The sequence below is a fragment of the Vanrija pseudolonga genome, chromosome 3 (genome assembly GCF_020906515.1).
Source record: "Vanrija pseudolonga chromosome 3, complete sequence".
Lineage (NCBI taxonomy): Eukaryota > Fungi > Basidiomycota > Tremellomycetes > Trichosporonales > Trichosporonaceae > Vanrija > Vanrija pseudolonga.
Genome location: NC_085851.1, coordinates 3,063,867 through 3,086,069, shown reverse-complemented (window position 1 = coordinate 3,086,069; position 22,203 = coordinate 3,063,867). Strand labels below are relative to the sequence as shown.

The 22,203-nt window shown below is 62.1% G+C and overlaps 9 protein-coding genes and 2 non-coding genes across 12 annotated transcripts; 6 read left to right on the top strand and 5 right to left on the bottom strand.

The window, feature by feature from the left end:
- The first annotated feature begins 231 nt into the window (after positions 1-231).
- On the top strand, positions 232-1,934 carry rab18b_1 (Ras-related protein Rab-18-B). 2 transcript variants are annotated; one of them, XM_062771299.1, is made up of 6 exons: positions 232-290; positions 344-669; positions 728-861; positions 958-1,030; positions 1,318-1,562; positions 1,618-1,934. In XM_062771299.1, the coding sequence occupies exons 2-6, from the start codon at positions 588-590 to the stop codon at positions 1,726-1,728; spliced, it is 645 nt and encodes a 214-aa protein (XP_062627283.1). In that variant the 5' UTR covers positions 232-290; positions 344-587; the 3' UTR covers positions 1,729-1,934. The 2 variants fall into 2 exon arrangements, with proteins under 2 accessions (XP_062627283.1, XP_062627284.1); XM_062771300.1 differs by having other exon boundaries at positions 232-669.
- A 1,064-nt stretch (positions 1,935-2,998) lies between these two features.
- Positions 2,999-3,930, top strand: LOC62_03G004780 (uncharacterized protein; the record flags this gene model as incomplete). The annotated part of the gene is made up of 2 exons (XM_062771298.1): positions 2,999-3,412; positions 3,466-3,930. 2 exons carry the CDS (start codon positions 2,999-3,001, stop codon positions 3,928-3,930), a joined length of 879 nt encoding a protein of 292 aa, XP_062627282.1.
- A 448-nt stretch (positions 3,931-4,378) lies between these two features.
- erm1 (Putative endoplasmic reticulum metallopeptidase 1) lies at positions 4,379-8,370 on the bottom strand. Its single transcript, XM_062771297.1, has 13 exons — positions 7,630-8,370; positions 7,296-7,508; positions 7,068-7,232; positions 6,810-6,895; positions 6,702-6,774; positions 6,559-6,663; positions 6,458-6,514; positions 6,358-6,406; positions 6,281-6,321; positions 5,510-6,230; positions 4,910-5,467; positions 4,678-4,870; positions 4,379-4,636 (listed from the first exon to the last, which is right to left on the bottom strand). The coding sequence occupies exons 1-13, from the start codon at positions 7,797-7,799 to the stop codon at positions 4,479-4,481; spliced, it is 2,589 nt and encodes an 862-aa protein (XP_062627281.1). The 5' UTR covers positions 7,800-8,370; the 3' UTR covers positions 4,379-4,478.
- A 584-nt stretch (positions 8,371-8,954) lies between these two features.
- On the top strand, positions 8,955-10,505 carry DEG1 (tRNA pseudouridine(38/39) synthase; the record flags this gene model as incomplete). Its single annotated transcript, XM_062771296.1, has 1 exon — positions 8,955-10,505. The coding sequence occupies one exon, from the start codon at positions 8,955-8,957 to the stop codon at positions 10,503-10,505; it is 1,551 nt and encodes a 516-aa protein (XP_062627280.1).
- Positions 10,506-10,554: 49 nt separating this feature from the next.
- Positions 10,555-12,837, bottom strand: CNI00630 (U1 small nuclear ribonucleoprotein C; the record flags this gene model as incomplete). Its single annotated transcript, XM_062771295.1, has 7 exons — positions 10,555-10,862; positions 10,900-11,132; positions 11,235-11,240; positions 11,860-12,079; positions 12,132-12,427; positions 12,467-12,578; positions 12,801-12,837. 7 exons carry the CDS (start codon positions 12,835-12,837, stop codon positions 10,555-10,557), a joined length of 1,212 nt encoding a protein of 403 aa, XP_062627279.1.
- Positions 12,838-13,239: 402 nt separating this feature from the next.
- Positions 13,240-14,980, top strand: LOC62_03G004775 (uncharacterized protein; the record flags this gene model as incomplete). Its single annotated transcript, XM_062771294.1, has 5 exons — positions 13,240-14,004; positions 14,054-14,391; positions 14,436-14,646; positions 14,683-14,932; positions 14,958-14,980. The coding sequence occupies 5 exons, from the start codon at positions 13,240-13,242 to the stop codon at positions 14,978-14,980; spliced, it is 1,587 nt and encodes a 528-aa protein (XP_062627278.1).
- Positions 14,981-15,200: 220 nt separating this feature from the next.
- On the bottom strand, positions 15,201-15,286 carry LOC62_03G004774. Its single transcript is given in 2 exon segments — positions 15,201-15,236; positions 15,250-15,286. It is a non-coding gene; the product is annotated as a tRNA-Ala (tRNA).
- Positions 15,287-15,825: 539 nt separating this feature from the next.
- LOC62_03G004773 lies at positions 15,826-15,984 on the top strand. Its single transcript has 2 exons — positions 15,826-15,862; positions 15,950-15,984. It is a non-coding gene; the product is annotated as a tRNA-Arg (tRNA).
- A 415-nt stretch (positions 15,985-16,399) lies between these two features.
- MET7 (Folylpolyglutamate synthase) lies at positions 16,400-18,321 on the bottom strand. Its single transcript, XM_062771293.1, has 5 exons — positions 18,191-18,321; positions 18,110-18,153; positions 17,986-18,073; positions 17,827-17,941; positions 16,400-17,776 (listed from the first exon to the last, which is right to left on the bottom strand). Exons 1-5 carry the CDS (start codon positions 18,239-18,241, stop codon positions 16,566-16,568), a joined length of 1,509 nt encoding a protein of 502 aa, XP_062627277.1. The 5' UTR covers positions 18,242-18,321; the 3' UTR covers positions 16,400-16,565.
- Positions 18,322-18,502: 181 nt separating this feature from the next.
- On the top strand, positions 18,503-20,436 carry SPAC27E2.06c (putative methionine--tRNA ligase, mitochondrial). The gene is made up of 3 exons (XM_062771292.1): positions 18,503-18,722; positions 18,767-19,270; positions 19,312-20,436. Exons 1-3 carry the CDS (start codon positions 18,515-18,517, stop codon positions 20,382-20,384), a joined length of 1,785 nt encoding a protein of 594 aa, XP_062627276.1. The 5' UTR covers positions 18,503-18,514; the 3' UTR covers positions 20,385-20,436.
- A 44-nt stretch (positions 20,437-20,480) lies between these two features.
- Positions 20,481-21,697, bottom strand: tif211 (Eukaryotic translation initiation factor 2 subunit alpha). The gene is made up of 4 exons (XM_062771291.1): positions 21,635-21,697; positions 21,527-21,589; positions 21,327-21,459; positions 20,481-21,270 (listed from the first exon to the last, which is right to left on the bottom strand). The coding sequence occupies exons 1-4, from the start codon at positions 21,665-21,667 to the stop codon at positions 20,600-20,602; spliced, it is 900 nt and encodes a 299-aa protein (XP_062627275.1). The 5' UTR covers positions 21,668-21,697; the 3' UTR covers positions 20,481-20,599.
- Positions 21,698-22,203: the final 506 nt, after the last annotated feature.

Genomic DNA, 22,203 nt, shown 5'->3' with positions numbered 1-22,203 from the left:
TGCCTGTTCGCCACCCGCCATAGTTGAAAAGTGACGCACCGAGGCGCTAGCTAGGGAAGAAGGAACCCAGGCAGCCGTTTCGTTACTGCAGTGCCTGGCTGGCTGGTACGATCGACCACACCACCCACCCACACCCAAGAGCACGGAAGCATTCCAGCAACGACAAACGCGTACTGGGTGGCGTGTGTCGTGTCGAGCTGCACTCGTCACCATCCACTACCCACCCACCCACTCTGTTCCACCCCGCATACACAGCGCGTCATCCCGCGCTCAACCCCACGCTCCGCCTCGTACGCGCCCAGTCCCCCGACCAGCTATTCCCTCGCAGCTGAAACTCGTGCAGCAGCTGCAGCTACATCCACATCACCGAAGCCGAGCTCTCCGCAGTCGACAGCCGTCGGTCCCACCGGCTCCACAACTAGCTTGTCTTGTCCATTTCCAAACGCCTCGCCCCACACGTCGAGGCCGGCGGACATCCCTACACAGGCGATCTCGCACACTCTGCTTGCCCGGCTTGCCCACATCTCGTGCACGGTGACACGTGCAACCTAGACACACGCGCACGCGCACAAACAGGTCTCGTCGACATGGCATCATCGACATCAGACGCACAGGCACAGCCGCTGCCTACCAACCTCAAGCTCTTGCTCATCGGCAACTCGAGCGTCGGTGAGTGGTCTGGTTACCTCGAGCCGGTGGCGACGCGTACTGACTCGCGCGTGCCCAGGCAAGTCTTCCCTCCTGTTGCGATTCACCGACGACGACTTCCTGTCAGAGGAAGAGACTGCCGCGACGATTGGTGTAGACTTCAAGGTCAAGAGCATTGAGCTCGATGGCCGGAGGTACAAGCTGTCCATCTGGGTGAGTTGGTGTTGTTATTGTTAACATGCTTGGGCCACCTCTGGGGGTCCTGATAAGCCCTCCACCCTGTGCGTGGCGTCGGGCTGACACTCGCAGGACACGGCAGGGCAGGAGCGTTTCCGCACCCTCACGTCGAGCTATTATCGCGGCGCACAGGGCGTCATCTTGGGTAGGTCCGAGAGTCGGGAGGGTAGCGGGGGCGGCGAGGCGGCCGCAAACGGGGTTACGGCGCCCGTCCGGACAGTCCGTCGGCGCCGGGCAAGGTGTGCTTGGGAAGAGTGGATCCGATCGCGCGGCATTTCATTGTGTGCCGTTGGTATTGTTCACCTCGGGCTCCCCGCTCGGACATGTAGTTAACAAGACGGCATGTCCTCCCGTCCCACCGCCCGCCTGCGGGCGCCGAGTAGCCGCCGCGTCGCCTGGCAACTCCTATCGCGGCCCACGCTTACACCGCAGTCTACGATGTGGCGTCGCGCCCGACGTTTGACGAGTTGATCAAGTGGTTCCGCGAGATCGAGACGTACTGTGCCGAGGACGTGGTCAAGGTGATCGTGGGCAACAAGGTGGACAAAGAGTTCTCGCGCCAGGTGTCGACGGAAGAGGGCCAGGCGTTTGCCGACCGCATGGGCACGCTCTTTGTCGAGTGCTCTGCCAAGACAAACTTTGGCGTGACCGAGGCCTTCCAGGAGCTCGTTCGCAGAGTGAGTGTTGGCAACACTGGGCAGACTGCAAGACAGCAGAAGCTTATGCCGCCAGATTCTCGCGACACCATCGCTGTGGACCCGTGGCCCGCAGCCCGTCCGTTCGCCGCAGGCAGTCAACCTCAACGACGACAGCGGCAGCTACCTTGGCGGCTGCGCGTGCTAGACTAGACATACGCAGCTCATGGTACCGCCTCTCCTCGCCGCTTAGAACCCTTCCATCGCACCCGGGGCCAGTGCGCGTGGCACGCCACCCACGCGCCGGCCCGTTCATCGCATCGCATGTTGCTGCCTGCTACGTGCCGGTAAGACCGGCGCGCGCAGCGCTAGCTGTTGTACACTGCCCGCAATATACGCTTTGATACAGAGTAGATGTAGACTTGACCAGATCTTGGCCGGGGTATGCGGCACGCTCGCCGCAACCCCACTCTGCGCACATGACGCAAGCTTGGCGGGCATTCCTGCTCCACACCGTGCCGAGATCTGTTCTATGTCATGTGCTGGGACGAGCCGAGGACGGAGTAGAGGGGTGCCGCCGGTTCCGACGCGCCTCATGCCGCAGCGTGACGTGTGCGGCAGTGCAGCACTGGCTGCAGGTTGTCGCAACGGTTCGTAGACGTCGCCAGCGGGCTATTCCGAGGCAGAGTAGGCGGGTGTGGCACATGTGGCGGATGTGGCACCCTCACAGTGGTGCAAGCCGCAGCAGCCAGGTCAGAAAGAAGGGAGCGAGACCCACAACAGCGGCAGTACGTGGAGCAGCGGTTCATCGCTGGGAGTTGCACCCCCCACGACTGCAGGTGCGGGGTTCGATCCCGCCCGCTGGATCCGGACCTGTCTCAGGAGGAAGGAGATTGGCCGCCGGGGTCCGGGGGCGGAGGAGAGCTTTTTGTCGTGTGTGGTGTGTGTGGTGTGTGTGGCTGTAGCCCGTTGTGGCAGTTTGCTGGGACACCTGCGCAAGGCGATCGATGCCCACCTGCAAGGCAAGGCGCTGATCCCTCTGTGACGTTAGGAAGGATTGCCGCTGGTGCGTGCGTGTTACGTGTGGAGCGTGGGTGAGGCGTGTATGTCGAGGAAGGAGGAGGAATGGCACACCGCACCACGCCAGACTCGTGCTCCCAAAAGAGGGCGTATCCGTGTGGCGGCAGTGTCGGACAGGAGGCCGGCCCGCTGGGGGTCGCGTGTCGCGTGTCAGTGCACGCAAGACGTGAAGCGCACGCGCGACGCGTCTTGCAAGACACGAGGCGGCGAGGCCAGCCAGCCTCGTGTCAATCACCACCACGCACCAACACACACTGATGGTTATCCACCCGCAGGCGCTGCCAGCACGCCTCGACCCACTGCTCCCGCGATCACTCAACATTGTTGGGCCACCCATCACCATATACATAAGGAGCGGTCGTGCTCCTGTTGTTCGACCACCCACTGTCACTCGCGAGATGCCGGCTTCACGATCAACAGCGCAGCCGCGCTCATACAGCCACCCCTACGACACTGCGTCCTCCACCGGACAGGGATCCTCCTACTACCAGCATCGTTGGACCGCTCCACCCGCGTCGTTCAACCTCAACATGCTCCAAACCGACCCGCTCCCCCCGCTCCCCGTAGTGGTGGAAGGCGTCCTGCCGAGCTACAACCAATTCTCGAGCCTCCGCGGCATCAAGTCCCTCCTCGGCGGCTACCCGTGCGAGCCTGACTCGCGCACCAACCCCCACCGCGAGGTGGCCGACGTGCCCAACGTGCACTGGAAGTACCTCGCCGAGACGCCTACCCAGCCCTTCGAAGAGTATTGGTACTGGATCCGCCCTCTGGCCCTCGACGCGCAGGGGAAGGAGATCATTGCCTCCGAGCTCGTAAGTGGCAACGTAGCTCGTCTCAACGGCCCGTGGTTAACATCCGCACCCAGCTGCTGGACAAGCTCTTGGAGATGACCGAAGAGATGGCGAACAACCCCGGCAATGACGGCCTGTGTCGCCCAGACGGCATGCGCCTCAAGACGCTCAAGACGTTCAAGAACGCGCTCGCACCCAAGGTCAAGGGCCTCAACGCCATCTCCTGCGCCCAACTCGTCGCGACCGCCTGCGCGCTGTGGATCGTCCACCCTAACGCGGTCAACGAGCGCGGTAACCCCGTCCCGCCTGTCCAGCCGCAGCTCATGCCCGACGGCTCGGCGTGCAGCCGGACCAAGGACATCCCGCGGCGCGTCGCATTCGAGGTCGTCCAGCGTATCGCTCCGGACATCGTGATCCCGCGGCACCTTTGCACCAACTGCACGGCCAAGGGCAAGTCGTCGTGCTACGTCGTCACGACTATCCACCTCACCAAGTGCTTCGCGTGCAAGAACTGCTCGCACCATGTCCCCCGGACGTAACGCGCCGTAGGCAGCGAGGCGCACGTCCTGAAGGCCCTTAGTCCTCTTTAGAGATCGCCCATGATGCATGCTTGAATAGAAGGTACAGACAATCGTGGAGCAGTTGAGCGACATTACAGCTGACGCCAGACATTGATTTTCAGACCCTAAACCGCCACACCCAAAAAGTTGCTGCTGCCCGCAGCAAAAACCACGACACCCAGGATTCCCATGTGGTCCCCCACCATGGTACTAACTAGGCGGTACTCAGCTTGACTTCGCAGATCGGACGGGATGCGGTATTTTCTGAGTCCTATGGCCGTGGATATTAGATGTGTTTTCGAGCCGCTATATGCTCACACTGAATGTCCGTGCACACACAGATCGGCACACCCAGATCAGCCCAAAGTGATCCGCTCTATGAGTGCCCTGCCACTGCCCGCCACACACCACACCCTCCACCCAAACATTATTACAAGACAATGACTGTTCTCGCATTTCTAGATGTCGTTTTCACTACTCGTTCCCTCTCGTTTGCACACACATAATGAACGATGCTAATTGTAAGATCAGACCTCAATGTTGCCAACAACAACTCCACTCATGAGCAGCTCGAGGCTGTCATTGTACTTTTCCGTCGCCCACTTGTCCATGTCAATCAGCCACTTGGACGCGGGCATGTCAGGGCCGCGGGCGTATGCGGTACCGGGCACCATCTGGTTCAGGTCTGCAAGAGTTAGAGGAGCACACAGGGTCTCAAAAACTCACCAATAGCCGACCAGTGGACGTTGAGCTTCTCCTCGGGCTTGAGGTTGACCACCAGCTCAAGCTCGGTGAAGTGGACGTCGACCGAGGTTGCAGCCTTGATGTGGTGGCGCTTGAGACCGTGAGGAGGGTCAAAGTCAAACGACCAGTCGGCAAGGTCGGCCTCAAAGGCAAACGCGGGCCAGACAAGGTCAGTCTGGTTCGGTCAGCATTGTCACTTGGTCAAGGAACTCACGTGGTTCATCTTGAGGTGGATGGTCGCAGTGCCGTTGTCGTGCTGAGTACGCGAAGACTCACAACCCAGCTTGGGCCAGTCAAACTCGACATGGGGCAGTTTCCAGCGGTACGTGTCAAGGAAAGTGCTGACTGGGTACAGCGTGTCCCAGTCCGAGTCGTAGTCGGTGAGCACAGTGTGCTCAAGCTCGGCACCGTGACCGTAGTGCTCATGGAAGTCGTTGATGATGTGGGTAGGGTTCGAGGCGTCCATGAAGGCGACATGGGCGACGTGGTCACCCGAGGTGTGGTTGTACAGGTACTGGATGCCAACGCGCTTCGGGTGCCTGCTGTCGTACGGCGACCACCAAGGTCCGGCGTACAGAATCGTAACCATGACCACACCCAGGAAAAGACGGAGCAGAACGCCCTTCTGGCCGCGGCGAGAGAGACGGGCGAACAGAGGGGCGTTGAGCGGGAAGAGGGCAAGACCGACTGCCGACGAGATGATGGAGATGATGATCTCCGAAGGGGCATCGCGACCCATGCGTCCTGCCAGAGGCACGAAGATGTCCAATGTCTGAGGTAGTCAGTATCGACCTTTGGCAGCTCCAATACTCACCGTGCTGTAAGCCTCAAGGCCGAGGACCACAAGGAGGGACATGGGCACAACATAGGCGATGAAGAAGGGGAGGCGGGTGCTCTTGCGGCCAAGCAGTTGGCTGATCTGGCTGCCGACAGCTCCAATGAGGAGGATGCCGGCGACAACACCGAACGCGTACGCCGAGCGAACACGTGCCGCCTGCAGAAGGAGCATATAGGCCAGCAGGGTCGCGACTTGCGCAAAGTACGACGCTGTCTCCATGTAGGCCCTCTCGGTGGTAGAGAGGAGCCCGCCGAGGAGGTACTGGAAACCCAGCTGACCAAAGATGGCCGCAGGGAGGTAAAGGACGACACAGAGGCCCTCGTGCGAGAACCACCTCAGCTTGGCGTCGATGAAGATCATGATGAAGGCGAGGCCGACAGCGGTTAGGACTCCGAAAACCATGCTGAGTGGGCCGCCGATCAGACCGACACCGAATGCCTTGAGCCTGTCGCGACGCAGGTTGGCGATGCACACGGTGCCGCCGATAGCGGCGAGTGCGACATAAGCGACGTCGGCGGTAGCCATGCTCCACTGAACGAAGACGCGGTCATAGAGCGACATGTAGACAACCTCAGGTGGGTGGAAGGGCTCGTTGTGGTGCAATGGCGAGCCGGGGCCGAGCAGGTAGTCGACAATGGCCATTATGTTGGTGGTGAAGTGCTGCGCCGATCCCTGCTCAATGTTGGCGAGGGTGTCCCTGTCACTGGTCAGTCATGCCCAGCGAGATTGGCTTGTAGTGCTACTCACTTGCGGGTGTGGTAGAAGTACGAGTGGCCGGTGACAGCCATCTACATTGTTAGCATTGATACGCCTGGGTCACTCACGTCCAAGCCCGAGACGTTGAGGTACTGCTCAAACTGTCCAAAGTCGGTGCTGAATGACGTCAGGAGGAGATCTGCAGACGCCCGATAACAGGGTACTCACTCGGACATGATGATACCCGACGAGAAGACATCGGCAGCGATAACCGTACCACGGGGACTGGGGCGTCAGCTTGGGCACTCCTCAAGTGGACAGTAGCTCACAGAGGGGCATGGGCGAACGCCTCGAGCATTTCGCGGCTGGTAGCCTGGAACAGAAGCGCTCCGCCCATGGAACCAGCCGACTCGAGGTTGATCATTGCGCGAACACTTTCCAGTCAGCACCGGTTCACAGTATGTCCACCCACTCCTTGCCAGTGTAGTGCTGAGTCGAGTACAGGTGCGAGCCGTCCTGCAGAGTCTCCTCACCGCCGTTCCACACTGAAGCCATCAGCACAACTCGCTCCAGAACCCACTAAAGATGATCGAGTTGTCAAAGGGTTGGTTACGGTCAACCAGCACACGTGCAATATCGAGCATGACGCCAACGCCCATGCCATCGCTGAGGGCGATTAGCGGATAATCACGACACGCGTCGCAGAGGGACCACAGATCTGCCAGGCACTAGGAGAGCGATCCGGATGTTTTCAGATGGAGCCTCGTCCACCAGTCCACACAGTCTGGATCGTCCCACCCCTTGCAGGCTGTCCGATCCCTCCCTTGCAGACACTCACTCTGATGCGCCAGGCGATGGCAGGGTCGAGTCGATGTGGGCGCCAAGAAGGACAGCGTCTGGGCCGTCCGACTTGCCAGACGGGGGGTTCTTGGCCGAGATCTTTAGCACCACGTTTGTGATACCAGCGTAAACCTTGAGCACATCGTGGTCCATAATCGAGAACCTGACGCGTCAGCGTCTGCACCAGTGTCTGCGCAGTCGGAAATTTCCGAGCCAGTCCACTCACATGTGGTAACCGTTGCCCTTCTGAACGTCGAGCTCGCAGTCGAGGACGCCATTTGCGGCGCAGCGCTCGGCGATCTTGCGGGCCTCGCCAATGACATACTGCTCGCCAGCAACGGCTTCGTGCGTGCCGACGGTGCGGTAACCGCAGTTTTCGAGACCGGCAATATGTTGGAGTACAATCTCTTCGGAGGGCTGGGCGCGGCCCGCGTCATCCCTAGTTGCGTCAGCGATTGCCTAGGTCGGCCGAGCACCCTAGTCACGAGGACTTGACAGCGAGACACATTTGCCGCTGACCACCACACCCCACAATGACCGCCGGGCTGGTGGTAACTCACACTGGAGGCTGAGGAGCCGGCAGCTGGTAGTGCAGCTGCGTCAAGATCCATGGGAGGAGGGTGACTACAGGCAGGAGCCAGAGCCAAGGTGTCTTCTCCTTGTGGTGATGGACCTTGTGGCCTTGGTCATGATGCTTGGCCTGACCAGCACCGTTGGTCTTGGGTGGCATCGCGAGAGTCTACCGACCACCTAGGCGGCTGGTTATGACGACAAGGGTGAAGAGTTTGGGTAGAGCCAAAGTCGAGATGCTGCGGCTGTCCGGCTACTTGCGCGTTGGCGAGCGACTGGTTAGATGCGAGGTGCAAACAAACAGAGGCAGGTAGTCGTAGCAGTGGCCGTTTTGTGCTCGCGTGTGTGTGTGTGTGTGTGCGATGACGGGAAAAATGAAGAATGAATGGAATTGCTCGACGTGGAGCTGCTTGGTTGCTTGCTTGGTTGCTGGTTGCTTGCCGGTGCGGGAGTGGACCCAACCGGTCTCCGCGTTTCGATATCCTAGCCCTGTCTCGGCGATCTGCAAAAGGAGTTTGTGTGTTTGGATACGGACGGTAGTCGGCCACGCGCCGCAGTCTGCCAGTCGTATGACACGTCGAGGAGGCGGAGGCGGACTAGGGAACGACTTTGAGAGGAACGCTCGGCACGGGGAGAGAGACCTTGAAAGAGTGCCGCGGGATGTCGTTAACCGTCAAGTTAATCGTGGTGGAGGCAAGGTAAACTGGGGTCGGGCTGTTTCAATGGACGGGCTGTGTCAAGGTTGAACCAAGTCTCTCGGCAAGACAGTGCGGCGGCGCGGGCAAGCACCGCCGCTGTCACTTGTCAAGTGACGGCGGCGGCGGGTGTGGCCAGACAGTGAGCCCAGGTAGGGCATCTGGCCGCCCCCCAGAGCCCCAGATGCACCTTCAGACGTCACTTTGAGCCCTCAATCTCAGGAACTTTTCGACGCGCGCACCTGGCCAACCCCGCAATGCCTCTCTCTCTCTCTCCACCGGAAACGCAAATGAGACAGCGAAGATCCCGGGTCGCGGATTATGCGGATTATTAGAAAATGCCACGTGCCATAAACAAAAAAATGGCACCAATCGACCCAAACTCTAATTAAGCTACGTCGGTTTGCCGCCATTAGTGTTTCAATTTGATTCCGCTAACCCACCCACCGACAACTCCGTCATGCGACCCATCTTTTGAGTCGCGACTGAAATTAATTTCGGAAACTCGACCGACCCACCCTCATCACACCCAATCCTCTGTCAACGTACCGGCCGGACGCACGCTTATGCGCAGCACCCTCGCCCGCCTAACACAGATAGGCCGACCCGTTACAGCCAACATGTCGCGATACGCCGACCTGACGCGCGAGGACCTCATCGCGAGGCTGGAAAAGCTCGACAAGGCTGGGCCATCGACCCCCCCTCCACCTCCGCCCAAGCCGGCGCCCAAGAAGAAGCGCGGAAAGCACGAGGACCAGGCTCCGTTCCACTTTGAGGCCCACCCGACGCGCCACATTGCCATCCTCGTCGCATACCAGGGCTGGCCATACTCTGGCCTCGCGATCCAGCCGACCATCGAGGCGCCGACCGTCGAGGGCGAGCTCCTCAAGGCGCTCGAGAAGACGCGCCTGATCGCCGAAGGCGGTGGCTGGGAGGGGTGCGAGTTTGGCCGGTGCGGCCGTACCGACCGCGGGGTCAGCGGCGAGGGCCAGGTGCTCAACCTCTGGGTGCGGACCAACAGGAAACCGGGCGACGGCGGCGCGGATCTCGGCGACAGCTGGCGCGAGGCCAAGGAGGCCAAGCGGCCACGCGTCAAGCAACGTTACCCTGAAGAGACTAGCGATGCCGAGCCCGAGCCCTACAACAGCGAGGATGACAAGCCCAAGCCCAAGAAGAAGGTGGTGGCCAAGAGCGAACCGAAGGCGCCCATGGAGATTGCCTACGCCAAGCTGATCAACGGTGTCCTCCCGCCAGAGATCCGTGTCCTCGCCTGGTCTCCCGTCGCGCCCGAGTTCGACTCGCGATTCTCGTGCCAGTACCGCCACTACAAGTACGCTTTCCACCGGCATGCGATCCCCGGCGAGAAGCCTCTGGACCTCGACCTCATGGAGCAGGGAGCTCAGCGCCTGCTCGGCGAGCACGACTTCCGCAACCTTTGCAAGCTTGACGGCAGCAAGCAGATCGAGAACCACAAGCGTATCGTGCACAAGGCGTACTTCACCGAGGGCGAGTATCCGGACCAGATCATCTTCAACCTGATCGGCTCGGCCTTCCTGTGGCACCAGGTGCGCCACATCATCGCGATGCTGTTCCTCGTCGGCTCTGGGCTTGAGCCGCCGTCGATTGTGACCGACCTCGTCAACGTCGAAAAGTTTCCCGCCAAGCCCGGATACGTCATGGGCGACCCTCTCCCTCTCACGCTCCACGAGTGCGCGTTCAAGGATGAGGCCCTCGACTGGCGCTTTGGGCCATACGACGGGCCGTACAAGAGCCTGAGCGCCGAGGACAAGGCCAAGGTCAGGCCGCTCGCCGAGTCCAACCTCGACCAGCTGGAGCGCCAGCTCGAGAGGGCGAGGCAGCAGGCGTACCTCCGCGCTTGGCAGGTGGGTGGTGCGCTCCGCCGCGTGCACGACATCTACGGCGACGAGCGCATCGCCGAGCACAACGCAACGCTCTACCCCACTGGCGGTGGCGACTCGGTCATGATCAAGTCCTACCGCCCCGTCGCTACCCGTCCCGTCGGTGACACGCCCGAGGTTGTCAACCGCAAGTGGCGCGAGACGACGGGCAAGCGCAAGGAGGAGAAGCGGGCGGCGGAACGTGCCGCCGCTGAGCAGGCCGTCGACCAGGCCGCGGCCGGCATTGCCGCGGTCAGCGTCAACGACAAGTAGATATCTCATAATGCTAGTATTACATGCACATATCACACCATCTCCCGCCCTAGTTGCCGACCATGCGCATGCGGTCTGGGTGGATGCCGGGGTTGCCGCCCTGGGGCGGGCCAGCGGCCGGCGTGAAGTGTGGGGGCGGGCCGCGGTTGGCTCCTGGTCCGCCTGGCCCGCCGTGCTGGGGAGGGAATGGGGGCCGCACACCGCCGGGCGGAGGGAAGGGGGGCACAGCACCGCCCTGCGGCGCGAACGGCGGCATCTGTCCGGGCGGGGGGAAGGGGGGTCCGCCTCCGGGCGGGGGGAACGGTGGGCGCGCTCCCTGCGGTGGGAAGGGGGGACCGTTGGGGGGGAATCCCGAGGCTGTGGTGTGAGTACTGTTTACTCGCTCGCTACTCACGCGCCGTGCCCGCCGCCATGGGGTTCATGAAGCCCGCGCCGAGGCGCATAGACGGCGCCGCGAACATCGCGCGACCATTACCGCCCGTCGCGCTCCCCTCGTGCGAGTAGACAATCTGGTCGATCATGTTCTGCGCGCGGTCGGTGCCGAGGTTGGCAAAGTAGTCGCGCACGTTGACGACGTGGTTACGACCCGTGTTGTGCGCCTTGCGCGCGTTCATCGAGTCGTGCGTCCTGGGTTGGGTGTCAGCAGTGTTGGGTTGGGGTCACGCGGGGCGGCGAGCCGGCGAGGGTAGAGACATCGGCGACAGCTAGCTGCCGTTGGGGAGTACCCACAAGTAACTGGGTTGTCAGCTGATACGGCGCACACGGCAGCTCACATGTCGCAGTAAGTAAACCGCGAAGCGCCGCAAGGGGTTGACGAGGACGACGAGGAGGAAGACGGTCGAGAGCAGAGCAGAGGAGCGGCCCGACACAAGTCAGCAGTTGCCACCACGCCCCACGCAATACTTATTCGCAGTAGTACTTTCCCATCGTGGCTTTTGTTGGTCGATGCGATGCCGGGTGGGGTGAGAGGTGGATGATGGACAACAACGAGTTGAGATCGCCGAGATGAAAGAAGTCGAGAGTTGGTGGATTTGATCCCGTCGAGATTCTGGGTGGCGGAAGGGCGGTGGGGTGGGGTGGGGGAGAGTTGATGGTGCCGTGTAGCCTGTGAGCATAAGGGCTCCCGAGCTATGAAGGCCTCTGCCATGATATGCATGGGGCGGCATTGTAGCATATATGCATGCGAGACCCTTATGCATCTTCTATCGCGAGCCTGGCGAACCATCTATGGTCGTCTACACTCTAATCCCCGCCGAGGTCGCGCTCCTCATAGAACTTTTCGACGTCAAACTCCTCCTCAGCGGCCGGAGCAGGCTTATCTGCAGCCGCCTCCGGCTCCTCCCCCTCGCCATACCCCTTGACCTTGCCCCCGCGCTTGGCGAGCTCGGCTTTGGCCTCCTCGTCGACAATCTCAAACGCCACGGCCCAGTACACGCCGAACGGCGACACGGGGTCCTCGCCGGGCGCGACACGCCGCCTGCACACGTACGTCACGGGCTGGCCGTCCCAGTACTTGAGGAGGTTGATTGACAGTGCGAACGGCCGGGGAAGGGTGACGGAGAGGGTGTTGAAGTCTGCTGCGTTAGCCGCCGTCGGCTCCCAGCGACGCAACGCCGCACGGCCCACCTAATATCCCGTTCCCGAACTCCATCGCGACGTGCTGATCACCCAGTGACACAGCAGCGCGCTGCTCCGTCCCGCCAAAGTGCTTGCGCCGCTTGGACACCTCGGCCGTGAACCCCTCCTGTCCCGGCACGACAGCCAGCGCGTCCTCGTCCACGAAGGCTGGGGATCCGCCAGGCTCAGGCATGGCCGAGGAGCCCGTCGGCGCCAGGCCCAGGTGGTTCATCGTGCTGATGGCCGGGCTGAGCGCCCACGGCTTGTCGGCATACAGGTCGAGCTCGAGCGTCGGGTCGACAAAGCTGCGCGTGTGAGCTCCCCTCTTCTTCTCGGCGACCCACTACATGAACTTGGTCGCGATCGACGTGCCCCACGGCAGCGAGTCGCGCACGGGGTGCTCGAACACGTTGCCGAAGAGGATGTCGTCGCCGGAGGGGTTGTCGAGGTACCGTCCTGCGGCGTCAGCTCACGATCACCATAGGCATCACCCACCCCGCACCACAATCCCGTAGGTCATGTCCCCCCGCTCGTCGAAATACGCCGCCCCATCCCCCGCCCCGCCTTCCCCGACGAAGCCCTTGACGAACACGCTGATCTCGCCCTCGAAGTGCGGCGTGCGTACCGCCGCCGGGGCACCGTTGACCGCGCACACCGCGCTTGGGGGATATGCCGCACCGTTGCTCGATATGAGTACCCGCAGCTTTGGCGCCATGGTGAAGTGTGTGGATGCAAGTTGTGGAGTGGGATCAACATTGAGATTTGTGGATAAGCTTATGACGTAGTGGGCTGCGACGGCGACCTTGCCATGAGCCCGATCCCACTGGGATCTGCGACTTCCACGACCTTACCACTTGCCACAGACCTTGACTCGCACGCACATCACATACATAGACGACGGCGATATTAACATACATGCTGACAGCAATGACAGAGGCACGACTTGAGGCAGTGCCGGATGCCAAGACACGGGCACGACGTCATCCCCGTTGTCCAGGCCGTTTCAAGTGGCCGTCTCTTCTCAGCTGAGGGCTGACCGGCCTGACTGACTAACCTCGTCCGCCCCATGTTGAACAACCTTTATGATGCCTTCTCCCCATTGTCGACATAAACATCGATGGGATCCTGCGTCTCCTCGCCGCAAGAAGAACAGACCCGCGGCGGCCCGGCAATGGCACAACCGCCCAACTCTCAGTCGCTGCCTGCCGCTGCCCCCACCGCTGCCCCCGCCGCTGCCCAGCCGCCGTCCGAGAGTGCGGCTCGGATGGCACGCGGCGAGCCGACTGTGCGCTGGGTTGACCTCGACCTCCCACTCCCCGTCGAGCTGGCCAGCACCGACAAGGACAAGGGACTTGTGCTCCTTGTTTCCCGCCCCACAGGTGACAGCACCAAGGGGTGGAGGTTTGCGATACTCAACCGGCAGCTGGTCCCCACCTACGGCGACCTCCCCCCCGCCGAGCAGTATGGCGGTCTGGACTGCGGGTACATCGGCCTGACACTCATCCGAGCCGTCAAGCACGGGGACGGCCACATGGTGCAGATGTTCCTCACGCCGCCGGACATGGAGCGGTTCAAGAGCCTCGACAGCCTGGACCCCTCGATCCAGCCGCCCGAGGACGTCAACATCGACGGGTTCAAGTACTTTGCTAGCTTCCCCCTTGGCGCCCCGCTCGACTTGAGCAAGCCGCTCTCACGACACTTTTCCCTGCTGGTAGAGCGCAATGCCAAGGGGCCTGTGTCGATAGCCGTCGCCATCCTTGAAGGGGACACTGCTGTGGTGCGGCGGTTCGGTATGGCCTCGCACATGGCGGTTAACCCTGCGTATGCTACACTCGGCGGAATGACCAGGACTGTTAAGCACGGCTTGGACGTTAACAATGTCGTGAGTTTCTTTTACATACTGCAGACCAGGGCTGACCACATGGCCATAGAGCATCACTCTTGGCGGCGAGATCGTCATCTTGGCCGACCCGACCACGATCAAAGTGTTCAACCGGCACGACTACACCCTTGCACTCGAGATAAGCCCCAAAGACCTGTGGGGTCTGACGGCCGATTTCAACGAGAAGCCCCTGTACCGGGTCAACGAGTTCGTCCCCATGAAGTACTCTGACGCAGTCGACACCGAGACGGTCCTCACCAGCCGGGCCTTTACTCCACCAGCTGCGTTTCCGCTGCTGCAGCCGTGGTCCGGGGCAATGGAGCTCAGCAAGGACCAGTACGCGCAGAAGGGTCTGACGGCGGAGGCCAACACCATCATACCCGAGTCGTAAGTCGCAGCTGCTGGCAAGGACTGGCGCTGATGTTGCTCAGCGTGTACCTTACCAACATGCACTTGGTTTTCTGGACGCGCTACAGGCTGTTCGTCATCCTCCTCGCCGAGCACGTGATCCACGATCTCATGGCGAAACGCAAGAAGAAGGACGACGTGGAGAGCTTGAACGGCGCCATTGTGCAGTTCTGTGTCGACTACGACAACCAGCACGCGCTCGCGTCCACCGGCTCAACTGTCGCGTTCATGAACGTGAGTATCTCATGCCCGGTGCTCGCTGACACGTAGCCGCATACCTCGTTTGTCTTCGACCTGGACACCATCTGGCCCGGCTTTGACGTCGGCAGGCCGAGCATCGCGGGGCACGAAATCGCTGGCACCACCCGAGAGTTTGAAGACGACGACGAGCCAGCCCACTCCCGGTTCCGCATGATGCCGGGCGGACTGTACGAGGTCATCAACTTCTCCGACCTCCAAAAGGAGCAGTATGAGGAGGCGGTTGGTCCTCGCACCTTGCCCGCGGACACTTTCCCTCCTTGTGAGTTGCTAGACGCTGTGGCCAGTGTTGACAAGGAAGCCGCGGTGAGGGTGATATCGTATGAGCCTCACTCGATGTTTACCCGGCCGGGATCAGGCTAGGCGGGAGACACTCCCGGGTGGCGTGTAGTACGCTCTGCGTGCTTGAACCAGGCTGTATCAAAGCGTGAATGAATGGACGAAAGGACGACGCCATGATGCCACCAAAGTTGAAGTTGCCACACCTCCACCATCTCACCATATTATTGCCCTCAAAAAGGTTTTGTAACTGGACGAGTTAGGAATCGAACCAAAGACCTTTTCAAGTCTCGCAGAGTATGCGAATGAAACGCTCTACCAACTGAGCTACACGCCCCTATTACGAACAGTATGCGTTTTTGGTGGAATCCACGTGCTTTTACCGTGCGGAATGCATTCAACCCGAGGTCTTCCAGTTTCCTCCCTCCTCCTCCTTCTACACCGCTGTCGGCGAGGCTACTGGAGCTCCCGGTCGCGCTAAAAACCACTCAGGAACTCTCTCTGCACGTCTTTGGAACAGATACTTGCACTGATCGGCGCAGACATGGGTGTGGGGCAGGTCGACCTCGACCCAGTGTGGCGCCACCCGCCACCTGCCACCTGCCACTATCCGATTAAGCTTCTTTCAAGCTTCTTTCAAGCTTCTCTCGGTCACAGCGCGACATGCATCAGCCATGCAGCGAATGCATAGGCTGCGCACTGGGACTTTGGGAAGCATGCTCGTGTTCCGTGCGTGGCAGCGTGGCGAGAGGGGGGCGGCGTTCGCCCCACGCCCCATGGCTTGTCCCCATACCTCCTCCCTCCCCATGGCTCCCACGCCCCGCCCCCCCCCCCCCCCCCCCGCGCCTCATAATCCCCAACGACCCCCACCCAATATCGCCGCTAGCACAGTGGTTAGTGCGTCTGCGTTCTGCTCATACGATCCGCCTGTTCCCTTGCTTGCGCAGCCCCACTGCGCAGGCGGGGGCCGGCACACCGGTCAGGCGTGACGGTGGGTTCTTGCAGAAGACCGGGGTTCGACTCCTCGGCGGTGAAGCTTTTTGGACTCGGTTCATACTCGGCCGTATGTGAAGCACAGCGGAGGACAACCGTGCCCATGTGCATGGTCTTACTGTGACAGAGGGCGTCTGTGGTGTACTGTGACAGAGGGCTTCTGTGGTGTGGCCCCTTCGCAGCACCTATGTCGCGCCGCTGACCCCCGCTCGCGCCGCCCGACCACCCCACATGGCGCCGGACCCACCCATCCACAACTCACCGTTAGCACAGCGGGCAGTGCGCCTGCGTTCAACACGGTACACGATCCACCAGGCGCCTGATGCTCCTCCGGGAGCGTCAAGCCGCGGTGCGACGGTACTTTGCAGAGGAGCGGGGTTCGACTCCCCGGCGGTGAAGAAAGCTTTTGATACCCCGACGCTGGGACGTTTTGCTATTCACTCTTGCACTGTGCAAACCCACTACAGTACAATGCTCCATATGACCTATGCGTTTCTAACAACCGATGATGGCCATCGGCCTATTTTCTACCCAGCGCAAGATGAATTACGCGCCATGCCGTCCGTCCGTGTCGTAGTACAATGAGATGTTGAATGTGTACGGGGTATCGTGGTGTGCTGCTCCTACTCCATGCCGAGGGCGAACTGCAGGCCCGCGACCTCCATGACGCCGCCGACGAGGTGCAAGCTGCCTGCGACGAGGACGCGGCGCTCGCCGAGCCCGCGGACAATGTTGACGGCGTGCTCGATGCTCGCGACGGCGTGCGCCTTGCTCTCGTCAAAGCCGGGGTTGAGCGCGAGCCACGCGTCGCGCAGCTGGCGCTGGGTGGCGAGCGCGGCCAGGTCGGCCGGGTCGATGGCGGCCGACGTCAGGTCGCCCTTGAACCCGCCGTCCGTGTACGTCACGTTGGTGCAGAAGATGACCGTGTCGAACGTCTTGCCGAGCTCCTCGCGCGAGACGCCGCGCGTGGCGGCGCCGGCGTCGAGCAGCGCGCCGAGGAGCGTCTCGCCCTGTCGTCCGCCCGAACAGTTGAATACCAGCACGTTGGGTCCACCGCCGGCACCCGACGCGTCCGACTCGGGCGCCCACGCCCACTCGCCGCACGAGCGGAGCGACTCGGTGGTGTGCGCACCGTCCAGGAGCCAGGTGGTCTCGCCCTGCGGGACCGTCTGGCAGCGGCCAGGCCACTTGGTGTCGGCGAGCGGCTTGACAAACGACTCGGGGACGACGGCATCGGCGTCAGCAAGTGGCTTGCCCTGCGCCTCGAGGAACTTCTTGGACAGGGCGACGGCAAGCGACGCGTTGATGCGCTGGTGCTCGCCGCGGAGGCCAAGCGGCGTCTTGGGGATGATGGGCACGACCTCGAGAGGCAGCGCGCCATGGGCGATCGCGCAGGCCTCGAGGACCTTGAGACCGGCAGGGTACTCCTGCGGGACGGAGAGCGCCGGCACACCCTTCTTGTAGATGCCTCCCTTGTTACGCGCAATGTCCTCGATAGTGGTGCCCAGCACGGCGGTGTGGTCGAGGCCGAGGGACGTGACGCCCGTCACGACGGGCTTGGGGACAATGTTGGTGCTGTCGTACGTGCCGCCGATACCGACCTCGAGGACGGTCGCGTCGACGCCGAGCTGGAGGAAGGCGTGGAAGGCGAGGAGGGTGAGCAGGCGGAAGTAGATGGGGAACTGGGGCGTGTGGACCGTGAGCGTCTTGGGGTCGGCCTCGAGGCGCTCCCAGACGTCGAAGAAGTACTGGGCGAACTGCTCCTCGGAGAGGGGCTCGCCGTTGACGCGGATACGCTCGCGGACGGCGCAGAGGTGCGGCGAGGTGTACAGGCCTGGAGAGTCAGCAAGGGCCGACGACCGAGGCCCCGCCGGCATCACATACCAATCTTGCCCCCTGGGATGTGACTACGCAGCAACTTCTCAGTGAACGCCGACGTGCTACCCTTGCCCTTGGTGCCGGTGATGTGGACGACGTTGAGGCGGTTCAGGTCGTCCGGCTGGGATCTTAGTGGGTACTTCTGGACGATGAGGCGGAACCCACCTTGTAGCCGATACGGCGGAGGTAGTCGAGCATCTCGGGCACGGCCCAGTCATTGAGCCTTCCGCCCGACTTGCGGATCGCCTCGATACTGCACTGTCAGACAACCCAAAATAACTGCACCCACGTCGCGGCATTCGACTGGCAGGTGTTGAGGAGCTTGATGGCTTCCTGCGCTCGTCAGTCGTTGCCCGTGGCACCCGCCCACCGTGTAAGTCTTTGAGCACTGGGCAGCCATTCTGATCAAACTTTGTATCATGAGAGAGACGAGGCAAGTGCCGCAGGGGCTTTCGAGGTCGGTGTCTCGCAGTCGGGTCGGTGGTTGGAGGGGATTTTGATGGCGATAGCGTCATGACCACTGGCGCACGGTTCGACTTATTTCAAGCTGATTGGGGGCATCACGTGATGGCCGATTCGGACGTCGAAAGTCGGTCAGCCGACCGACCCGTCCGGTCTGCAACGGCGCCGGTACATCGCGAAGGCGCAGGTCGACTCGCTGCGTTGCTCATCTCGCAACTAGACGACACACAGCATGAGGTTACTGGGTGGTAGAGGCCTGACGGGCCTGGCGCGTGCCCCGCTCCCAACACGGCACACGACGCTCTCGCTCCTCGAGGCGCGGCGCCACAACTCGTCGTCTTCGTCGGCAGCGACGACCCGCCCGCCGTTCTTCACGGCGCCGGCAGACGAGGCCCCGCGGCCATGGTACATCACCACGCCGATCTTCTACGTCAACGCGTGTAGGTCTCCAGTGCTTACAGAACGCACATCGCTCACCTACCAGCCCCCCACATCGGACACCTCCACTCGGTCGTCCTCGCCGACACATTTGCGCGCTTCGCGCGCCTCCGCGAGCCGGGGCGCGAGGTCATGTTCCTCACCGGCACCGACGAGCACGGGCTCAAGATCCAGCAGGCGGCCGCCAAGGCCGGGCGCAGCGAGCAGGAGTTCTGCGACGAGGTCAGCCTGCGCTTCCGCGACCTGGCGGACCGCGCCAACATCTCGTACACGACCTTCTTCCGCACGACCGAGGAGCGGCATTACACGGCCGTGCAGGCGTTCTGGGACAAGCTCGTCGCGCGCGGGGACGTCTACAAGGGCTCCCATAGCGGGTGGTACTCTGTCTCGGACGAGTGCTTCTACTCGGACATCCAGGTCGAGAAGGTCGACGGGGTCATGGTGTCGAGCGAAACCGGCTCCGAGGTCGTGTGGCAGGAGGAGGAGAACTGGAAGTTCCGGCTCGGCGCGTACGGCGACAAACTGACCGAGTGGCTGTCGCGCCCAGAGTGTGAGTGCCCGCATCGCGAAAGGTCCACTCACGCCGCGCAGCCGTCTACCCCGAGGCATACCGCCAGGACCTGCTCAAGCAGGCGGCGTCGCTCAACGACCTGTCCGTCTCGCGGCCCTCCTCCCGCGTGTCATGGGGCGTGCCCGTCCCCGGCGACCCCACGCAGACGATCTACGTGTGGGTCGACGCGCTGATCAACTACCTCACCAACACGGGCTACCCGGCGCCGACGGTCGGCTGGCCGCCAAACATGCACGTGGTCGGCAAGGACATTATCAAGTTCCACGCGATGCACTGGCCTGCGCTGCTCATGGCGGCGGGCGAGGCGCCGCCGCGCCGCGTGCTCGCGCACGCGCACTGGACGATGCACCGCACGAAAATGTCCAAGTCGCGCGGCAACGTCGCGGACCCGCTCGCCGCAATGGACCAGTACGGCGTCGACGGCGTGCGCTGGTACCTCATGCGCGCGGGCGGCTCGCTGCCCACCGACGCCGACTACTCGCCCGTCGAGCTCGCGGCAAACTACGACCGCCTGCGCGACCAGGTCGGTAACCTCGCGCAGCGGATCGCCTCGCCCGCCATCCTCGACAGGGTGTGCGACTGGCAGTCCAAGTTCTCCGTGCCCGAGCTCGACGCCTCGCTCTCCGCCCTGAGGGGTAGCTACGATGCGCACTTTGAGGCGTACGACATCTCGCGCGCGGCCAGTCTGCTCATGGACACGGTGGTTGATGCGAACAAGTTCTTCACCGACGAGGCCCCGTGGGCCTCGTCAGACGCGACCGCGGCCGTCGTGTACGTGTACGCGGCCCTCCGCCTGGTCGGTATCCTCGCCCAGCCCATCATGCCCGCCAAGGCTGTCGAGCTGCTCGACCGCCTCGGCGTGCCCGAGTCGGAGCGCGCCTGGGCCAACGCTACCTGGCAGCCTGGAGCCCCCGTCGACGCGGAGGAGATCGTAAGGCGTATCAAGAACGGCGCCATGCCGTTCAGGGGCACGACGCTGTTCCCCCGTGCTGAGTTGGAGGAAGACTCGCTGCCCACGAATGAGACGAAGGGGAAGAAGACTGGGAAGAAGGAGAAGAAGCCGAAGGAGAAGAAGGTGAAGGAGAACAAGTAGAACACGACTACACAACATCAATCAGCATGCAGCATCATCATTACTCTTGAAACTCTAGCCACCTCGAGGCCGCGCGCACCCCATGCCCCACCTGCTACTGGATATCGATGCATCTGGTGACAATGGCCCTCCAAAGACCTGCCTGTAGCGCAACCGGTAGCTGCGTGCTCCCGGCGCCTCGTCTCTGCCGTCTCCTCCCATATGGGGGTCTACGCCTAGTCCTCCTCCTCCGAGTCGTCGTCGCCAGCAACGTCCATGTTGGCCTGGGCGAACTGCTCCATGAGCGCCTTGAGCTCGGCGTCGTCCGTCTCCGAGACGACCTTGGGGGCCATCTTGACGTTGATGTCGCCCTTCTCCTCGGTGATGACAGCGCCAATGGCCTCGACGGCCTTCTCCATCGTCTCGATGGCCGCCGTCTTGTCGGTCGAAGTGGTCGTCATGACGTAGAGGGGAGGGGCGACCAGGCGGACCTTGATAGGAACCTCCTCGGTCGAGCAGGCCTCACCGGCCTTGAGGGCCTTGCGGATGGCCTCGATACCAGAGTAGGCAAAGCACTTGACCTCGATGTCGGCGCGGACCTTGACAGGCTTGGGCGTCAGACGGCGGGCAATCGTGTGCTTGAGCTCGATGAGCGTCTCCTCGTCAATGCCAAGATCTCCGAACACGGCCTCGGGCTCGCTGATCGAGAGCTTGAACGCCTCGTACGAGTGGCCGTACTTGCGGTGAAGGGGCCAGGCAATCTGCTCGTACAATGACTCGGGGGTGACGCCGCGCCTCTTGGCGACCTGGGTGAGGATCGAGTCGACGGCACGGCCCTTCTCATACCGCTCCTCGCACTTGACAACGTCCTCGGCCGACACACGACGCTTCGACAAGTCAATGTAACCTAGGTACACGTTAGACTAGTCCGCACGCGCATAGGAAGCACTGGCGCCAACTCACCCTTTTCGGGGTCGACACGCATGACAACGACAACCTCGTTACGTCCAACACGGATGATCTTCTGGACCGAACGGATACGTCGTCGCGACAGCTCGGAAAGCAGGATCATTCCCTCGATACCGTCGTACTCGAGCTGGGAAGGTCAGTATCCTGTGCCGCCAACTGGAAAGGGTGCATGCGCACGCGGCGCCTGTACGCACGAGCTTGACATAGGCACCCATGTCCTCGATGGACTGGACCTGGACCATGACGAGCTGGTCGACCTGGGCGGGTTAGCACGGGCGTTGGAGGGAGCAGCGGCTGCTGACCTCGGGGTATTTGCTCTCGTAGAAGCGAGGCATGGTGGGCGGGGTGGGTGGTGGGGATGGGGGGGGGGGTTGAAGGTTGTTAGGTGGCAAGTGTCGGTCGAGTCGAGCACGAGCCGAACGCGAGGTGTTTCGGTGGTGGGGGCAGCAGCAGGGTCGCCTTTTCGGAGGGAGGGGGGGAGGGGGGTCGAGCTAGACTGTTGTGTCGAGTCTAGGTCTGTCGAGTGTGAGCTGTCGAGATAGCTCTGGGCGATTGCTGATTGTCTTTCGAGATGGAGTGGACCTCTCTTTGTCCTGCCTGCTGCCTGCTCAAAGAAAGTGGATCGTCAGTGCTCTGCAGCCAGCAGCCAGGACCCGACTCGTGAGCGAAATCCACTCGCGCCGCATGGCAAAGCCCGCGGCGTTAAAAGTGGTATGAATTAGGCTTGCAGATAGGTTAGGCCTTTTAATAGTCAAAGGTGCCTAACAGCCTCCCATTAGGCCCGCGGCCACGTGCGTTCCGTTCTGACCTTGTTTCGTCATCTCGGCTTCGCCTGCAGGCTCGGCAAGAGCGGCCTGCCGGAGAGCAGCAC

What these genes read in the sequence shown, in the direction of transcription:
- rab18b_1 (XM_062771299.1), top strand. Translation starts at nt 588, where the DNA reads ATGGCATCATCGACATCAGACGCACAGGCACAGCCGCTGCCTACCAAC. An exon ending in GGTACAAGCTGTCCATCTGG is followed by an intron (nt 862 to 957) that starts GTGAGTTGGTGT and finishes TGACACTCGCAG; the next exon opens with GACACGGCAGGGCAGGAGCG. An exon ending in TCCAGGAGCTCGTTCGCAGA is followed by an intron (nt 1,563 to 1,617) that starts GTGAGTGTTGGC and finishes TTATGCCGCCAG; the next exon opens with ATTCTCGCGACACCATCGCT.
- SPAC27E2.06c (XM_062771292.1), top strand. Translation starts at nt 18,515, where the DNA reads ATGAGGTTACTGGGTGGTAGAGGCCTGACGGGCCTGGCGCGTGCCCCG. An exon ending in GATCTTCTACGTCAACGCGT is followed by an intron (nt 18,723 to 18,766) that starts GTAGGTCTCCAG and finishes CTCACCTACCAG; the next exon opens with CCCCCCACATCGGACACCTC. An exon ending in GTGGCTGTCGCGCCCAGAGT is followed by an intron (nt 19,271 to 19,311) that starts GTGAGTGCCCGC and finishes CACGCCGCGCAG; the next exon opens with CCGTCTACCCCGAGGCATAC.
- erm1 (XM_062771297.1), bottom strand. Translation starts at nt 7,799, where the DNA reads ATGCCACCCAAGACCAACGGTGCTGGTCAGGCCAAGCATCATGACCAA. An exon ending in CCATCGCCTGGCGCATCAGA is followed by an intron (nt 6,896 to 7,067) that starts GTGAGTGTCTGC and finishes AATCGCCCTCAG; the next exon opens with CGATGGCATGGGCGTTGGCG. An exon ending in TCGGGTATCATCATGTCCGA is followed by an intron (nt 6,407 to 6,457) that starts GTGAGTACCCTG and finishes GACGTCATTCAG; the next exon opens with CACCGACTTTGGACAGTTTG.
- MET7 (XM_062771293.1), bottom strand. Translation starts at nt 18,241, where the DNA reads ATGATACAAAGTTTGATCAGAATGGCTGCCCAGTGCTCAAAGACTTAC. An exon ending in TCCGCCGTATCGGCTACAAG is followed by an intron (nt 17,942 to 17,985) that starts GTGGGTTCCGCC and finishes CTAAGATCCCAG; the next exon opens with CCGGACGACCTGAACCGCCT. An exon ending in CATCCCAGGGGGCAAGATTG is followed by an intron (nt 17,777 to 17,826) that starts GTATGTGATGCC and finishes CTGACTCTCCAG; the next exon opens with GCCTGTACACCTCGCCGCAC.
- tif211 (XM_062771291.1), bottom strand. Translation starts at nt 21,667, where the DNA reads ATGCCTCGCTTCTACGAGAGCAAATACCCCGAG. An exon ending in TGGGTGCCTATGTCAAGCTC is followed by an intron (nt 21,460 to 21,526) that starts GTGCGTACAGGC and finishes TGACCTTCCCAG; the next exon opens with CTCGAGTACGACGGTATCGA. An exon ending in GCGTGTCGACCCCGAAAAGG is followed by an intron (nt 21,271 to 21,326) that starts GTGAGTTGGCGC and finishes ACGTGTACCTAG; the next exon opens with GTTACATTGACTTGTCGAAG.